General features: G+C 58.5%; 5 protein-coding genes across 5 annotated transcripts; 2 read left to right on the top strand and 3 right to left on the bottom strand.

The window, feature by feature from the left end:
• Positions 1 to 282: 282 nt before the first annotated feature.
• On the bottom strand, positions 283 to 2,507 carry BXZ73DRAFT_98185 (uncharacterized protein; the record flags this gene model as incomplete). The annotated part of the gene is made up of 11 exons (XM_048027618.1): positions 283 to 428; positions 487 to 556; positions 620 to 655; positions 1,136 to 1,243; positions 1,301 to 1,695; positions 1,755 to 1,794; positions 1,851 to 1,914; positions 1,976 to 2,026; positions 2,085 to 2,226; positions 2,279 to 2,348; positions 2,412 to 2,507. 11 exons carry the CDS (start codon positions 2,505 to 2,507, stop codon positions 283 to 285), a joined length of 1,218 nt encoding a protein of 405 aa, XP_047881276.1.
• Positions 2,508 to 6,144: 3,637 nt separating this feature from the next.
• On the top strand, positions 6,145 to 7,329 carry BXZ73DRAFT_41464 (EXS-domain-containing protein; the record flags this gene model as incomplete). Its single annotated transcript, XM_048018776.1, has 6 exons — positions 6,145 to 6,523; positions 6,580 to 6,653; positions 6,713 to 6,799; positions 6,856 to 6,873; positions 6,926 to 7,049; positions 7,112 to 7,329. Coding segments are annotated over 6 exons (900 nt in total), but the record flags the coding sequence as incomplete, so codon positions are not given.
• A 1,117-nt stretch (positions 7,330 to 8,446) lies between these two features.
• On the top strand, positions 8,447 to 11,644 carry BXZ73DRAFT_98183 (uncharacterized protein; the record flags this gene model as incomplete). The annotated part of the gene is made up of 16 exons (XM_048027617.1): positions 8,447 to 8,602; positions 8,661 to 8,753; positions 8,837 to 8,854; positions 8,911 to 8,996; positions 9,142 to 9,269; positions 9,345 to 9,460; positions 9,527 to 9,649; positions 9,709 to 9,804; positions 10,354 to 10,473; positions 10,536 to 10,628; positions 10,699 to 10,728; positions 10,789 to 10,976; positions 11,026 to 11,117; positions 11,191 to 11,378; positions 11,436 to 11,498; positions 11,558 to 11,644. The coding sequence occupies 16 exons, from the start codon at positions 8,447 to 8,449 to the stop codon at positions 11,642 to 11,644; spliced, it is 1,677 nt and encodes a 558-aa protein (XP_047881274.1).
• Positions 11,645 to 12,003: 359 nt separating this feature from the next.
• On the bottom strand, positions 12,004 to 13,336 carry BXZ73DRAFT_88212 (glycosyltransferase family 32 protein; the record flags this gene model as incomplete). Its single annotated transcript, XM_048024866.1, has 3 exons — positions 12,004 to 12,467; positions 12,557 to 12,728; positions 12,770 to 13,336. 3 exons carry the CDS (start codon positions 13,334 to 13,336, stop codon positions 12,004 to 12,006), a joined length of 1,203 nt encoding a protein of 400 aa, XP_047881273.1.
• Positions 13,337 to 14,477: 1,141 nt separating this feature from the next.
• BXZ73DRAFT_74970 (DEAD-domain-containing protein) lies at positions 14,478 to 16,166 on the bottom strand (the record flags this gene model as incomplete). Its single annotated transcript, XM_048022130.1, has 4 exons — positions 14,478 to 15,164; positions 15,227 to 15,355; positions 15,416 to 16,076; positions 16,129 to 16,166. 4 exons carry the CDS (start codon positions 16,164 to 16,166, stop codon positions 14,478 to 14,480), a joined length of 1,515 nt encoding a protein of 504 aa, XP_047881272.1.
• Between the last annotated feature and the right edge of the window lie 965 nt (positions 16,167 to 17,131).

Below are 17,131 nucleotides of genomic sequence, written 5' to 3'. Positions count from 1 at the left end.
GTTGCGCCGCAGTGTATCTGCCCGGCGGGAAAGCGAACGCGAAGTCAGTGTCGAAGGTCCCCAGGACTTATCGCGAGACGGTGTTTCCGGGAGAGGATGACGTACGCCTGGATCCCGATATCGCCCGACGTGCAGTTCTGAGTAAAAGTGGTCCACCTGTCAGACCGCCGCGCGAGGCAAGTCAGAATCCGTCGTGGTCGTCGTCCACGCCGCCACCGCCTGGATCCGGCGTGGTCGGGGGAGCGATGGGTGCGCGAGCTTCGCGCGCGCTCCGAGTCGAACTCACTTGACGATCGCGTCCGGGTCCGACGCGCCCTGGCAGTACCCGCACGCGGCGAGGGTGGAGTAGAGGACGGTGCTGCAGTAGCACTTGGACGACGTCCCGGAGCCGACGTACGTCCCGTCCTCCTTGAGCGAAAGCAGTTTGTCTGCGCGCGCGCGAGCGTGAGTCGCGACTGGATCCAGTGCGGAGACAGAGGTACGCACTTGCGCCTTGGCACGGCACTCGGAGGATGGAGGTGACGTTGCAGGGGTTCTGGCCCTGCGCGCTGTTCATCTGCAGAGGGTCCGCCGCGGGGTGGGCAAGGGGCAGAGCGGGGCGAGGCGGGGAGGTACGCACCCAGGCAAAGTCCGAGAGGCACGTCACGTCCGTGTCCTGCGCCCGCACCAGGCATAGAGCGCCAAAAGCACCGAAGACCGTCAGCGCACGAAAAGTAAAGGCTTTCATCGCAAGCGAGAAGGGGGGAAGAAACGAGAGTGAGGAAGGCGACGAAGACGGCGACGGGCAAGCAATGGGTGTCTACTATCCGAGCTGCGCCGGGGGCGGGGTCTTTGGAGACAACCTCAGAACCGCTGAGGCTGGTGATCTACCACACGGCGGTGCAGGGTCACCGATAGGGCGGCACTCACGCGATGCAAACGAAGCAGCGATGGGTGCGACAGTTCGTGAGAGACGTGCGCACGAGCGCGCGTCGGGCTTCAGATGGCGGTGTTAGAAGGCGCGGTCGCCGGTGCCATTGATGATATGTTAGATCCGTGTGAAGTAAGAGTATACATCCAGAAAAACGAGGAGTTCGATGTCAATGAAAGAGTGTGCGACGGGGGCCATCCGCCCCCCTAAATATACTCATCAGACCATCATGGGCGAGTAACTATTGTGGCTGAGTTGCGTTGGCCCCGTGTTCGCTGAGGGGATGGAGGAAGCAGGTTCCGACACAGGGAATGTCCGTGGGTCGTCCGGGTTCTGCATCCCCGTGCACATGAGCTCTCGACTAGGTTGGGCAACAAGGACGATACTCACATAAATCAGCATCGGCGACGCCTCTCCGTACGTGACCGCGGGGAAGGCTGCCTGGGACGGCGAGTACCCCTGCACGCTTTGCATGGGCGGCTGGCCGTACGACGCCGCCGGCTCAGGCATGAACCCAGGACCAGGCGATGCGGATGTGGAGCGGCGTGATCTCCAGCAGAAGAACGTGATGCTTGCGAGGACTAGCGCTCCGACGCCGCCGACGATCCCTCCGACGATCGCACCCACGTTAGACTTGTTTCCTGATGAATTTGAGCTGTTGTTCGCGCCGGCGGTGGAGCTGGAGGACGCGGCAGTTGAAGATGATGTTGTAGAGGCGGAGTTTGAGGTGGAAACGGACAAAGTAGAGGTGGAGGTGGACGAGGATGAGGTGGAAGTGGTGCTCGCTGGAGTGGAGAGAAGGATCAGGGAGAAGGATTACGACACGCAGACGTGATGAGCTCACTAGCATTTGCTTGAACCGCGGCAAGGTTGACGAAGTCCGTCTGAGACCGTGATGAGTTCTTACATCATTTCCAGGACCGCTTGTGGGTCTACGCACCGAGCCGTCAAACAAGTACGCCCATTTCGGGGCCTCCGAGCCTTGGATCTGACCAGCCGTGTAACTTCGCAAGTGCAAATTGTCGGTACATTGAGGACAGAGACAAGGCGTGGATAATTACTCACGATTGGATCGAAATGTCGGACTTCGAGCAGTTCTGGATGAACGTGCTCCACCTAGCAAACTTTCCGATTAGCTCTCTGTGGCATACCCACGTTCGATCACAATACTCACTTCACGATCGCATCCGGGTCTGACGCGCCCTGACAGTACCCGCACGCGGCGAGGGTGGAGTAGAGGACGGTGCTGCAGTAGCACTTGGACGACGTCCCGGAGCCGACGTATGTCCCGTCCTCCTTAAGCGAGAGCAGTTCGTCTGACGAGCTGGGGTGTGGGCCACGCGAATACATCAGGTAAAATAGACTCACTATCGCCTTGGCAAGGGATGCGGAGGATAGAGGTGACTAGACATGGGTTTTGCCCTTGCGCGTTGTTCATCTGCAGGAGCGTAAACACTCGGTGTCAGCTCGGCATGCGCAAAAGCGGAACAAGGACACGCACCCAATTGAACTGAGAGAGACATGTGACGTCCGTGTCTTGCGCGCGAACGACGGAAAGAGCGAAGCCACCCAGCGCAAGAGCCACAGACGCCCTCATCGTGGCGCAAGGGCAGAGAAGTGCCAAGAGGCAGAGGGGGTACAGTAGAGAAGGGGAAAGGGAGCAAGTCGGAGCGCACCGCGCACGAACGAAGCGGGGTATATCGCGCGGTCCCCAGTGCGAATCAAATTTGGCCCAGCGCCCTGCATACAGTTGTCCGCCCCGATGATCAGTCGGACGCTGCCGCGCCCCTAGCCAGAGCATACGCGCGCGCCAAATGTGACATGGTCATGACAGCCAACACGTAATCCCGACCCCAGGCTCAACGATACGGAGGGACGGGATAGCCAGCCGCCGTACAGCTTAAGACGATCGCTGAAGTGGTGAATGAGCATGCATGCCCTGCGCAGAATGGATCCGCAGAAGCAGTGTAAATGATAAAGCTAGAGCGCGCCGCGGACGCAATGTTTGCCCGGGTATTGCTTATCAGGCTTCAGCGCACCACCAACAAAGAGACTCACGAAGTACGTACACAAGAGGAAGCCCTCAGCTGCCGGGAATTTTGTGAGCTCGAAGGTCAGAATATGATGTGAGCCAAACCTCAGCTGGTTACACATCAGTGGGGTTTGGAAATGATGAAGCAAGTGGCCGTCTAGCATCATGATGGAAGGAAAAAGCTGAGCCAAGAATTGCGAAGGACGCTGATAGCGTCCATCCCCAGCGGTGTTCGACTCGTCGCGCGGAGGATGCTGGACAGCGTTGAGAAGAGAGAAACCTGTACCAGGGGAAAGTCTTCTTAACGATGCTCGGTGATCAAGGGGATAGAGGGCGAAGGTAAGATGTACTACTACGCGTCGGTGGTGGCAGGTCCCCAAGCCCGGCGGCCGGACCCAGCCGGCCCGGTGGGCGGGTGCGCCGACTCAAAGAAATTCGCACACCGGAGCGCTGGAGCACGTGCGATACTCTCACGAACAAATCGAGTGATATCGTTGACGAGGTGCGTTCTCGATCGGACCCACTCAGCCTCTTCCGGTGCTTTCAACATTCCTCTGTTGTCCGTTCCTCCCACTTGGATCGTCCTTCCTCTTACTCAATCCCTACCTATCTATTCCGTATATGCGCCCGTTTGACGTCACAGCATGAAATTTGCACGGTGGGCGGTTCTACTCAAACAAGTGACATTTGACCCATTCGCTCACTTCCAGACAGATACTTAGAAGAAACACATGTACGCAAACGCGTTCAACTTCGATATTTCATTTCTGCATCTGATCGTTTGCTCTCTTAGACTCCAGAATGGAAAAAAGCATATATGTCAGTGCGGCGTCCAGAAGTTCTGCTACATGGGCTGCTTGCAGATCTGGCCGTCACCATACTTATGACCCCGTTTGTAGAGACTATCGCGGCCTAAAAAAACGCATCACCGCGATCCGGCGCTCGCGACAGCTTGCCGCGTCTCCGGATGAGAGCGACGAAGACCCTGTCCTTGCCAACACCGCCTCCTCAACGCGAACGTCCGTCAAATCCAGTTCGACTGCCTCTGACCACCGTAGACACATTTCTGGGTCCCAGAAAGGGCCGTATCTGAAGGGCCGGCACGTCGAGTTCCCAGCTCCAACAGAAGAACCGCACATCCATTCCGAGCCGGTAGACGTGGAGTATATGGCCGACCACGAATCCTCGAGCCACCCGTCGATATCCGCTCCCTCGGGGTCCAACAGTGGGCCACATACGAGACGGCCTCCTCGCATCCGAAGGGACACAGGGACGAGCATCGTGGCGCGCGCAATGGACAGAGCGAATTCCGCTAGGGCAAGTGCGCCCGACGGTCTTCGCTTCGACATGCGCCAGTCGATACCACTCAAGGATCTCTTACCGCAGCTCAAGCAAGTAGAACACGCGTTCTTCGATAAGCTGGATCAAGAGCTTGACAAGGTCGAGAGCTTCTACTGTGAGCGCGAGAAAGAGATGTCTCACAGGTACATCTGCGGTTCTTGTCGCCTTGTCGAGGTTGTGCTCACTTCATTTTGTGTTAGGGTGAGTGTACTCAAAGAACAGCTGCAAGAACTGAAAGACCACAGGCGCGCATTCCACGTGAGCGTTCGCCCCTCCGTGTCATCATCGGTCTAACATCATTCATCTGAAAGGATGCCTATCCAGTGATGGCCACGGGATATGCGTGGCTACCGACAGTGCCTCCAGCGATCCCCGGCTTCATCCGTAAGCGCAAGATGCTTCCAGACACTACTCCACCAACCTACACGGCACCCTCTCCACGAGTCGTCGGCGCGGCGAGGAGCCGCCCCTCCGTCGATGCGCACCATCAGGTCGACGCGAACAACCCAGGCAAGAACGGGGACAGCACCAGTGGGGACGAGACCGAGGCAACGCTTCCTAGCCCTACAGAGGGATCCGGGTTGGGCGACGCCTCGGGCTTGGGGTGGAGACAACGCTCCGTAATGCAAGCCGTTCACGCATTCTTCCGTCCGTCGTCGTCGCCTGCGCCGCGAAACGGGGACGACGAAGTCGCTGGCAGAGACAGCAGCGGGTTGACGGGTGCCAGCTCGAGCTCGTTGACGTCTCCGCTACCGACGCGTCCGGCGGGGAAAGCGGCGGTCGGCTCGAAGGCTCCGCTGAAGTACGACCCGGAGGAGTACCAGCATGCGAAGAAGCAGCTGAAGAAAGCCGTTCTTGAGTGCTACAGGTACGCATCTAGTCATTTTTAGATGCTCCGTGAGGTTGAATGGTGCGACACAGAGGTCTGGAGGTGTTGAACAACTACCGGGTAAGCGCATGTATGTCGACGTAACGACTTGGACCAATTGCCATATTTTTCTAGACTCTGAACCTCATCGGGTTCCGCAAAGCTCTCAAGAAGTTCGAGAAAGTGACACGGGTGAATTTTGTCGCGGCCTATCCTACTTAAAACTCATAACATCTCTGCCAGATACCCGCCCAACAGGCATATACCCTGGAGAAGATTGAGATCAGCTCCTTCTCTTCAGGCGCAACCGTGGACAATCTGATGAGCGAGATGGAAGTTCTCTTCGCGGCTCGCTTCGGTAGGTATCTACGTGTTTCCCGGAATCCTTTGACTCACCTTCCATCGTGCAGCTCGCGGGGACAAGAAAAGAGCGATGGCCCGTTTGCGCAGTGGAAACAGCTCGACGAGCCATCACTTTAGCACATTCCGGACGGGTATGACGTTGGGCCTCGCTGTGCCTGCGCTCGCGGACGGCCTCTTTGAGAGTAAGAAAAGCGTTGATCCCATGATTGCCGCCGACCGACTCATCTTTTTGCCCAGGCTTCCAGCCCCATACAAGAGCCGCTATCCCTGGTTGGGCGGGACTTATGTACATCTACGGCGTCTTGTTTGTCCCCACCTTCTTTGCCCTTCTGGTAGGGGTAAATTTGCTGGTGTGGACAAGAGCACGCATAAACTACACCTTCATCTTTGGTAAGCCTCCCTTCTCTGTAATCCACTTCTGAGCCCTCATGCGACCTCGTAGAGCTCGACGTCCGCACGAAAATCGACCATCGCGTCTATTTCGAGGTCCCCGCCTTCCTCCTCTCCCTTCTCTGCTACGCCTTCTGGCTTTCCTTCGCTCGCGTTGGTACCGCCTCTATCTCACCTACGAGCTGGCCTCTCCTCTGGCTCGCACTCACCGCGTTCCTCCTCCTCCTCCCGCTCCCTCTTATCCACCGCTCGTCGCGTTGGTGGCTCGTCCGAAACACCGGCAAGCTCCTCACCGCCGGCTGGCGTCGCGTCGAGTTCGCCGACTTCTGGCTCGGGGACCAGTTCTGCTCGCTCACCTTCACGCTCGGAAACCTCTACTTCCTCGCCTGCGTCTACACCACCGCCGGCGGGCTCGACGACAGCTGGCGCCGGTGCACGTCGGGCCCGGGCCCGGGCTGGGGCGCCGCGTTCGCGCTCGCTGCGCTGCCGCTCGTCGTGCGCCTCGTGCAGAGCGTGAAGCGGTACGCGGACTCGGGCCTCGACACGCACTTGATTAACGCGGGCAAGTACGGCGCCGGGGTTGCCGCGTCGCTGTTCTATTACCTGTGGCGGGCGCACGGTGAGCACTGTCTGCTGCAGGCTCTGACTGCTGTACTGATATCCCCTGGGCGCTAGGTGGTTTGCATGGGCCGTACTTCGTTGCGTGGTGTGTGTTCGCTACCGTCAACTCCCTGTACGCGGGCGCGTGGGTGAGTGTGTTTTCCTGCCACCATGACACGCAGCACTCACTCACGCACCGCTTTTACAGGATCTGCTCATGGACTGGTCGCTCCTCCGCCCGCGCGCCCGCTACTTCCTTCTCCGGCCCGATCTTCTCTACACCAACAACATCTCCGTAAGCATTTCCCATCTCTCTGTCACGCGCGCGTCTGACCAAGACCCACCGAACAGTTCTACTACTTCGCGATCGTGAGCTCCATCCCTCATCGACGGCTAGAATCCTACTGACAGCACTCCGCAGGTCACGAACTCGCTCCTGCGGTTCATGTGGGTGATGTACATCCCCGAACAGGGCCCCAACTCCATCATCCGCAGCTTCGTCGCCGGCTTCCTCGAGGTCCTCCGCCGCTGGCAGTGGAACTTCTGTGGGTTTGCTTTCGTTCTCCCGCCCCCACCATGATCCCTAGCTCACGGTTTCGCGCGACAGTGCGTCTGGAGAACGAGCACCTCGGGAACATCGACCAGTACCGGGTGACGCGCGAGGTGCCGCTGCCGTACACGTACGAGGACCACTCGCACGAGTCGGACGGGGACGAGGACGACGCGGGGTCCCAGCGGAGCCGGGTCGGGTGGAAGATGAAGCGGCGGGCGCAGTCGGCGCGGGGCGAGACCGAGGTGGAGGCGGCCGCCGCCGGGCGCGATTGACGAGGATTAACGATGCCATCATGCCGCTGCTGACGACCTGCCACGACTTCCGCTTGACGCACGCTATAGTATACCTACCCATAGACGTTGACCCACGTATGTGTGTCTACCATCGACTTTTGCTGCGCTATCTGCGTTTTCTTGGATACGATCGTGCTGAGCAGCGTTGTGGTAACATTCGACGCCCGACTCCGAACCAACAGTACCGTATATCCCTACGGCTTCTCACCGTGCCCGCGAAGTCAGCAGTTCGTGCCGAGGTGGAGGCCGCTCTCCGCGAGGGCTTCTCCGAGCGTACGTACGAAGATGGGGACTACGCAAACTTTTGGAGTATGCTTGCCTCATCAGCGCTTCAGCGGTCACAATGTCTCTTTCCACGACGTCCTCGACGGGGCATGGAAAACCTGGTGGACGTCCATGCTCACGTGTTAGATTTGGCTGGTGAAATGGAGAAGACCACAGGCCTTTACGACGATTTCGGAGTGTGTATCCGCATCCCGTGATACGAGATACAAGTCAGCGCATGCGGTGCCAATTGGTTGTTGGTCCGGTGCGATCAGGAATTCTTGCTGGACGACTTGGAGCCGATCGGAGAGCAAGTTTCCGGAAGTGTGTATGGCGTTGTTGAGGGTCCATTCAGAAACAAGTTGGAAACAAGTATGACAAGGCCGCGATCAGCCTGGAACAATGCGTCGAGAATGATTTATCATCCGATGTCCTAAGACGGCGATTCAGCACAAGGTGGTGGTGTAAGGACATGGTACTGCGATGGGTGAGAATACACGAGATAGTGGTTGGTACAGCTTGATACGCATTTGAAGAGAGCCCGCGACTCTTGGCGAGTTGAGTGGTTTCGGGGGTCCCCCTTTCCCACGACCCCCAATTCGGTCGCGGCTCCGAGGCTGTCAGCCCGGCCCTCCTCCTGGGCCTGAAGGCCTGACTAGTGCCTCCTCGTACGGAGCACTAGCAGCCAATGCATCGAAAGGAAAAGCCGGTTGCGCACTCGCCTCTTCCTATGTTTGCCGCCGAATCGCAGACACCCCTCTCTCTGCAAGGCTCAAGCACTTGGGGCTTGCTCAGGGTTCATGCCTGAGTACCTCCGCCTCGCATCCCCATCATGGCCGCCCACATCGCTGAACCCTGCATCAAGCGGTTCGAGAACGAGACTTCTCAATTGAAAACTATCCTTATTGGAGCCACGATGAAGGTTAGCCGCATCGACACCATCCTTGCTGGCCAAGAGCATGTGGAGCAGTGGATGAACGCCTGGGATGTGCGCTAATTTCTGTCTCCTGAGCATTTTCCCCGTCGACACTAACGTGCACACACAGGCGTGGGCCAAGTTGATCTCCCGCTTGGAAAAAGTTGCGGTCATTGTCCATGTGTTCCTGAGAGGTACGATTTCACCCTTGTTCTCGGGCGTGGTCTGTCCAACAAGTTCCTCACAGTCTACTCGAACGTCAACATCGATGGCGCATCTGCCCACGCTGACCAGAAGATCGCTTAGCTGGAGAAAAAAGCTAGCGTACGTCTCTCTCTTTCCTCCATCGGCGCATACATGTCTCATCGCCTTGCCCTCAGACACTTGAAACGACTTATGGCGCCATCGACTTTCCCACCGAATTAGACGCTATCATGAAGTCCTTCGAGACCTGTTTGAACAACCTGTAACACACCGTCGACGATGCCCTCAATCTAGATATAAATACACTCGTGAAGACCGTCGCGGAGAGCCCTCGTCATGTTTTGCCCACGGAAAGCATCCGTGACATGTGAGTTGTGGTTCAAGCACTCCGTGAATTGCACTTACAGCAGCTACGTCGACAGCTTCTCGTCGTTTGTCGGTGCTCTATTCAGCAGCTACGTCAGCAGCGTGTCGTCACTCATCGGTGCTCTCTTCGGCAGCACTGAGTGGCAGCATGGCCCAGTGTCTAGCGATGGTCCGTCCGATCCTCTCGACCTAACCCGTGCGCATCTGCTGATGTCGAATCTACGGCACTTTCACCTCACAGTAGTCCTTACTAAGGAGCCTGAAGACCCCCGTGCGCGCCTCCGGCTCGCGCTCACCGCTGAAAAACACACCGGGCGCCTACGGGGCGCAATGGCCACTGTCGCAGAGGGCACGAGAAAGGTGTGCAGCACGCTCGAGCAGCACGAGGAGCTCTTCAACCTTGCGTTTGTTTAACCGGGGTCTAAGGTCCGCACCCGTCTTTTCTGCCTGCCCGTGAAACCTGCCGCTGAGGATCTATGCTCGTGGCTCGTGAAGGAGGTACGGGATCACATCGCTGTACTCAAAGCCGAGCGGGGCGGCGCTGCTCAGGTTCGTTTATCAAGCGTCTTGGTTGGGAGAACGAGGGGTCTGACGGCTCTGCGTGGCAGCCTGAACAAGATCCGCATCACACGGCCCAGAAGGCGGCACCTTACTGGAAGGAGCTCGCGGTGCTTTACGGCGGCTACGGTATTGCGCACAAGGGAGTCAGCGGCCATACAGAGGACTGCACCTGATCGGCTGGCCGGCAAGTGTCGCCCACGGAGTGCCACACAGCGACGGTAGCGACCGTTGCTGATCCTTGACCCCGATCCACTCTTATGGATGCATGCGTGTACTATAGCCGTACGAGGCTTGCGAGTCAATTCCTATCACTTTCCCTGGTCGACGTCTTGTGGCCCGTCGCGAAGAAACGATGGGCTGCTCCTGAGCTTTGAAGACAGAAATTGCTCCCCCAAGTATGCGCATATGTTGGTTGTTGGTACGACGATGTCGGTCCCACTGCTCGGCCACGGCGGCGTAGTACTACGCTGCTCGCGCCATCACGCATATCCAGAGAGGTGCATGGTTGCTTTCAGACGTGACCCCTCTACGCTCGCTGGTGACGTCTTCTTTAGGAGCCGCCCCCCATCTAGGCTCGCAGCATCTGCACTAAAGAGACGTGGAACCCCACCGCTCTTTACCCCGTCCGCCACCCCGTCCGCTCTCCACCCCGACTACATCATGGCTGTCCCTCCCACTAACAAATAGAGCAGCTCAAGGACAATATCTGGGACTTGAGCCTCCTTCTCTCCGATATCAGGGAGCTGTTCTGCGACATCGGCACGATTCTCATGAACCAAGAGTATTTCAAGCGGTGGCATCAAGCCTACAATGTGCGCCTTTCAGTCACCCGAGCACGCTTCCTGTTGACACTAACGTGCAACCGGACACGCAGGCGTACTCCGAGATGATCGCTGCCTCGGACTCCATCGCGTCCAGAGTGTCTACGTGGCTGGGCTGTATGATCACATTCTTGTCGTCGGAAGTGGTTTGTCTGACTTCCCAGCAGCCTCCTTTACCATCGCCATTGATCCTGGGGCTCCTGGTCCGCCGACCAGAATATTGACAGGCTGTTGGTATTTGCCAAGGTACCGTTATCTCCTTCGTCCATCGGGGCATGGCCTACGCCCTGACTGTCTCGCCGTCAGGGGTTTGAATCGTTCTATGCTACCACGAGCTTCCCCGCAGACATCGAGACCATCCTCAAGTCTTTCGAGACCATCGCGAACGACCTGCGGCGCGCCGTCGACGACATCCTCAAACAAGGCACCGAGGCGTTCGAAGAGGATGAGGAAAGCGGGGACTATGTTCATTATGAGATGACCTTTACCGACATGTGAGTCGTGTTCCCAACTGTGACGTCGTACTAACAGTAGCATGTCCAGGCTTTTTGGGGCGTTCTTCAGCCTTGAAATGTTCATCGGTGGTTTGTTCGGCGGCTGGACTCAGCGTCAGGATGTCCCAGTGCCTCGCGTTGGTCCGTCGTCTCTCTCAGCCTGATCACCCGCGCACCTGCTGACGTCGAGACTGGCCGTTCCACTTCGCGATAGTCGTCGAAAACAACCCCGACGAAGACTCTCAGGCGCACCCCCGGCGTGCGTTTACGATTCGAGCCAATGAAGCCAGGCGCTTGCGGGACCTCATGGACAAGGTCGAGCAGGGCGTGGGGCAGGTGTGCAGTCGGCTCAAGCAACAGGAGGCGCTCTTCGGAGAGGTGTTTGACCTGCAGAGGTCCAAGGTACGCACGTTCTACTGCATGCCGGTGAACCCTGTCGTTGAGGATCTGTGCTCGTAGCTCCAAGAGGATATCCGGGGCCGCATCGCTGCATTCGAGGCCGACGGGGACGACGCTGATGGGGTGCGTTTTTGACGAATGACTTGATCGTCACATGGCAGGCTGAGCAGAATCGACGCTAGACGACCCAGGCCCGCGCGAGCCCTTACTGGACGGAGCTCGCGGAGCTCTACAGCGTCTACTCCATGGCATCCAAAGTAAAGTACTAGCACGAACGGAGGACTGTGGCGACACAAGAACCCACCCGCCTGGAGACCGGGGATTGAAATGATGAGCTATGAGTGCATGTAATATAGCCGACAGAGGTTGAGAAGCCACATACCGGTTGTGTTGTCAGCCAGAGGGCCGTCGACAGCAAGCCGGTCGCTCAGAGAAATAATGGAACGTGTGCGCGCCAGAAGACTTGTTGAGCGGGTGATGTTGAACCGGCGGTACTTATTCGCGAATGTAGGTCACAGGATTCAACCGAGGACACAGCTGCAGACTGCACTTTGTTGCGTCGAGGGGCGTAGTAGTCAAATGATAGTACCCATAGGCGTGTCACCGACGCGAACTCGATAACATCATATCATACCGCCAGCGGGCTACCCAACAACTCCTTTTCCAGCTCCGCGTCGTATCTTCTCAGTAGCAACCGCTCGACCCACCCGCCCCTCGGGTACGGCTTCTCCCACTGGTTGTGCAGGTGCACCGAGAACACCTTCCTCAGCACGTTGTCCAGCCCGCCGTCCTCCTCGCGCCCGAAGCCCATCGCCCATCGGCCGTCGGCCGGGTCCGCCACGAACGGGTCGGGCAGGCGGTTGTCGAGCCGGCAGGAGCGCGCGTCGGTGAAGCAGAAGGGGAGCACCTTGAACGGCGGGACGCCCCCGTGGAGGAGCCGGCGGCGGAGCTTGAGGTAGAGCGTTGCGCCCCAGTCCGTCGTGCCCTTGCGCGGGGGCGCGGAGGTCGTCATCACGTGGAAGGCCTCGCAGAGGTAGGGCGAGTGCTTGCGGAAGTGCATGAGCGCGCCGTTCATCGGCACGTACTTCTTGTCTAGGGGAGGAGGGGGAAGGCACGGAGAGGGAGGGAGGGAAAGGACGTCGGTTCACACGCACGAGAAGAACGACGGAAGGGAGACGCACCGTAGCAGTCCCACTGCGTGACGAACTCGTGCTCGAGCAGCGGCGCGAGGTCGCGCGTGAGCAGCGAGTCCATGTCCACCCACACGCCCCCGTACGCCCAGATCACGAGCAGGCGCACCAGGTCCCCGTCGATCCACGCCTTCGCGTCCGACACGTCCAGCAGCGGGCTCCCCTCCAGCGGCGTCCCCGCGCGAGCTTCTCGTAGTCCACGACCCGCAGCGCGAACGCCTCCGGGAAGCGCGCCACCCACTTCTGCAGGATCGGGTTCGCGCCGAGGTCGCCGTTGCTCCAGAGCACGAGCCGCGCCCGGTGCACGTCCTGCGTCGCAAAGAAGCTCTTGAGCATCCACTCCTGCCGCGCCCCGAACGGCGCCAGGTCCGTCCGCCAGTAGGTGTGGTACTGCGCGCGGCGGTCGCCCGGGATCTCCACCGCCGGCTTCGTGCGCGAGTGCGGCTCCGGCAGGACCGTGCCCGCGAAGTCGTAGCAGTCCGTGCCGAACTGGAGGCTCGTGCCCGCGTGGACCTCGGTGCGGCGCGCGCCGTAGAGCGCGTCCGTGGCGTTGTACGAGGGCGAGATCGCGCGGGGCGAGAAGCAGTCGCCGAGCGGGGCGACGCCGAGCACCTCCTGCTTGACCCACGCGCGGTTGTAGACGGCTATCTCGATGTGGGGCTCGTAGTAGAGCAGGCCGAGGACGACGGCGAAGACGAGCGCGGGGAGGCCGTACTTGAGGATCGGGAGCAGGCGGGAGGGCCGCGCGAGCTGGCGCAGGGTGCGGTCCATCCTGTGCGGGAAGGACGCGTCTGTGGGGCTGCTCTGTCGTCCAGGGCGGTGGCGGAAGGTGGGACTGTCTGAGCGAGCGTGGAGGGGAAGCTGTTCGTAGTCAGAGGTGGGCATCCTCTGGCTGAGACGTGGATGGAGGCAAAGCGGGTGATCGTAGCCGACGCAGCGGCCGGCAGTTGTACGGAGTCGAGTGAACCGTGGAAGCAGAGATATGAGGGATGGGGACAGCAGGTCAGGTCATGAGGAGAGCGTGGTGGTAAGAGACAAGCTGCAAGCATTGGCCAAACAGGCTTTTGCATCGGAGCCAAGAGGGCAATGTGCTGTGTTACTCACAACTAACACTAGCATTATTAGCCAGTCAAACAAGTCTTCTAGTCCGTATAGAATTGCAAATTTCTCACGGCTCCGTTGCCTAGTTATTCCCACTTGCTGCGCACACCTTTCACGAGCACTTCCAAGTATTGGCTGGACCACACAAATGCGTTCAAAGTCACGACGACCGCCTACAGATACAAAGCAACGAGGAGAGAACGGGAAGCAAGAGGGGCAGGGGTGCGGGTGCGGGGGATAGCGAGCGAAAGTAAACGGCAACCGTATAATATGCGGACGGGGGAGGGGGACGGGGCAGCAAATGCGAGGAATAAAGAGACGGACAGCAGTAGCGCGGATGGTCTTCGGCGAGTCGCACGGGCATCGGGCTGGTGTGTAGTGGTAGACGTGGGGGTGAGGTACGGCGAGGCGAGGTACGTGTTGTGTTGTGTATTCGGGCTCGAGGGTGTTCGAGGGGTGTACAGCGTTGGTGTCGAATCTGGATGAGCGTTGGTGGACGCGCGAGGAGGGATATGAGAATGGGTACAGAGCGCGATAATGTCGGGACCAAGTCGATGAGCGGAGTGTGCGATGCGATGTGTGCGTGCGAGGCCGAGGATAATATGATACATGGTGCCCCTCTTGTCGTTGCGGTGAGTCCAAGGCGGTCGTTATGAGTTGAAGGCGAAGTCGTGTGGTGCAGCCGGCGATAAACATCCTCCCATCCTACCTCCCCAACCCCCAATCCTTCTATCCTCCTCTCCAGCCACATCTCCCTCCTCGCCTCCCCACTTCTTCCGTGCAAAGCGAGTGGACACTCACATCTGCCCCCTCATCCACGCGCAACGGGCACTCCACGATATCCGTTGGGATAAGGCGCCTGCGACTGAGGTGCAACCGAACCGTTTGCCCTCGGCTGTGGGCCGCTCTGGTACACGACCTGCGAGGGACCCGCCTGCCTCTGTCCACCGTTCATCGGAGCGGTCGCTTGCCGCGGAGCCTGCTGCTGTTGCTGTTGAGCCGGTGCCTTGCCCTTCGCGGCCTGCTGAGCCTGCGCCTGGGCGATTGCCTGCGCCTCCTCCTCCGTTGGGCCAGACGGCGCGACGTAAAGGCCCTTGTCGATCTGCTGGGGAATCGGCGCGATCTCCGTGCCGAGCTCCTGCTCTATCTTGTACAGGTTGAACCTGTCCTCGTACGTGACGAGGTTAATGGCGATTCCCAGGTGCCCGAAACGGCCCGAGCGGCCGATCCGGTGCAGGTACGTCTCCGAGTTCTTGGGGAAGTCGAAGTTGATGACGACGTTGACAGCCTGGATGTCAATACCGCGGGTAAGGAGGTCGGAGCAGACGAGGTTGCGGCACACGCCGTTGCGGAAGTCGTGGAAGACGCGGTTCCGGTGCGACTGGAGCATCTTCGCGTGCGAGTAGAAACATGAGTAGCCGAGTTCGGTGACCTTCTTGGCGAGGAGCTCGACGCGGTTTGTAGAGTTACAGAATATGATAGACTGGTTGATTTGCAACTGCCGGCCCCAGCAGTTCAGGATACCGGCATGCGAACAGAGATAATCGGGGAAACACGCACCTTGGAGAATAGTGTATTGAGACAGTGCACCTTCTGTCGTTCTTCGACATAGGCATAGTATTGGGTGACACCGCGGAGCGTGAGCTCGTCCATCAGGTTGATCTCGTATGGCGACTTCATGTGTTTGTCCTACAGCGTCACCATCAGCGCGCTGCGGCGGAAGTGCGCGTAGACCGACCGCCAGCTCACCTTGAAATCCTTCACAATAAGCGGGAAGGTTGCGCTGAACAGCATGACCTGGCGGTCTTGGGGGAGATATGAGAGCAATTGCTCCATCACGGGTGCGAACTCGGGCGACAGCAGCTTGTCGGCTTCGTCCATGACGAACACAGGGCACTGGCTGAGGTCCGCGACGTTCTTGCCGGCAAGATCGAGTATGCGGCCGGGCGTGCCGACGAGGACGTGAACGGGCTCGGAGAGACGCATGATATCGTCCTTGAGGGTCGTGCCACCGGTGGTGACCATGACCTGAATGCCCATGTGTTTGCCGAGGTTCTTGCAAACCTGCGCGGTTTGGAGCGCGAGCTCGCGCGTGGGCACGAGCAGCAGCGCCTGGATCTTCGACTTGTTCACGTCGACCTGTTGCAGGGAGGGGATGACGAACGCGGCGGTCTTGCCCGTCCCGTTCTTTGCGCGCGCGAGCACGTCGCGCTTGGTGAGTGCGATGGGGATGGCCTCCTCCTGGATCGGTGACGGCTTCTCGAAGCCGGCCTCAAAGATGCCCATGAGGAGTTCCCTTTGAAGGAACATGTCTTCGAATTCGACGCCCTTCGTTGCGGTGACATCTTCGGTCTGCGGGCGATAGTCTTTTGGTGGTGGGCGCAGACCTTGTTTCCAAGATTCAGAGTGGCTAGAACAACCATTAGAATGACCGCGAAGCACTGAGAGCGGCTAATACACACGAGGTGGAGGAGGAGGAGGGGCGAGCTTGTTGAGCCATGTGGGTTGGTGGAAGGGGTAAGTGGTTGCGTGTGCGGTTTTAAACTTCGGGTGGTTGGGTGTAGGCGGTGAGGTGGATGATGGCTAGCAGATTCCGAGCAAAGCCAAGGGTAAGAGGGCGAGGAGAGGGTCGAATGATGATGGGTGTGGGTGCGTGGAGCAGCAGCTGGCGATGTTGGAGGCGAGCGATGTGGGCAAGGGCAAAGGGAGGACTGCTTTTTCGCGACGCTACGCTGCATCTGTCTTTCTCACGCCGGTATTTAAGCGATACTGATAGATGGCTTATCCATCGAATTGCCGCGGTAATCATCGTGCAGAGCTCTTTCAAAGGATCTCATGCGTTCAGCACAGGCAGAGATGAGCCGGGTCGCGGTGGCAGGATGTGGTAGCGTCTGCGCATTTCGCGCGGCGAAATGCCTTGAGTGGGCGCGTGCCCCATGGTTAATGCGGTCGGGGCTTTGACTCCGTGCGTGGTCGTCAACTCAACGTGTTTTCCGGGCCGACTGTTTGGCGCGGAAGGATGCCGCTGCGCACTGACACCTCGCAGTCTTCAACTCTTCATCGTCAAATTCATGAAAAGGCCTCTTTCATTGTTGCACTGAACCTCGATGATTGGACAAATGCGCCGATATCTGCTCGAAACACTCATGATCACTCCCAACGAGCCACTGCGATCTTTAAAATTGAATTACATCCGCTGTGATATGAAGGATCTGATAAAGGCACTGCGTATCAAGTGTGAGCATAACGCGAGATTACTTTATAACTAAGACTCAGGTTGAAGAGTTATAAGCACGTGATGTTATCTAAGATGATGATAGTGAGACATGCCACGCGGAGGAGATAAGATCTGTCCTACTTACTTCAAGTTCGCTTGTTCATAAGTAACTCTCAATATGGTCTCTATCACCCCGCAATGGTCAACCAGTCATACTTGTATGCTATGATCAAGAACATTGGCTCGAA

The sequence above is a fragment of the Epithele typhae genome (assembly GCF_022376455.1).
Source record: "Epithele typhae strain CBS 203.58 chromosome Unknown BXZ73scaffold_6, whole genome shotgun sequence".
NCBI classification, from domain to species: Eukaryota; Fungi; Basidiomycota; class Agaricomycetes; order Polyporales; family Epitheliaceae; genus Epithele; species Epithele typhae.
This window is presented reverse-complemented; position numbering and strand designations above follow the sequence as displayed.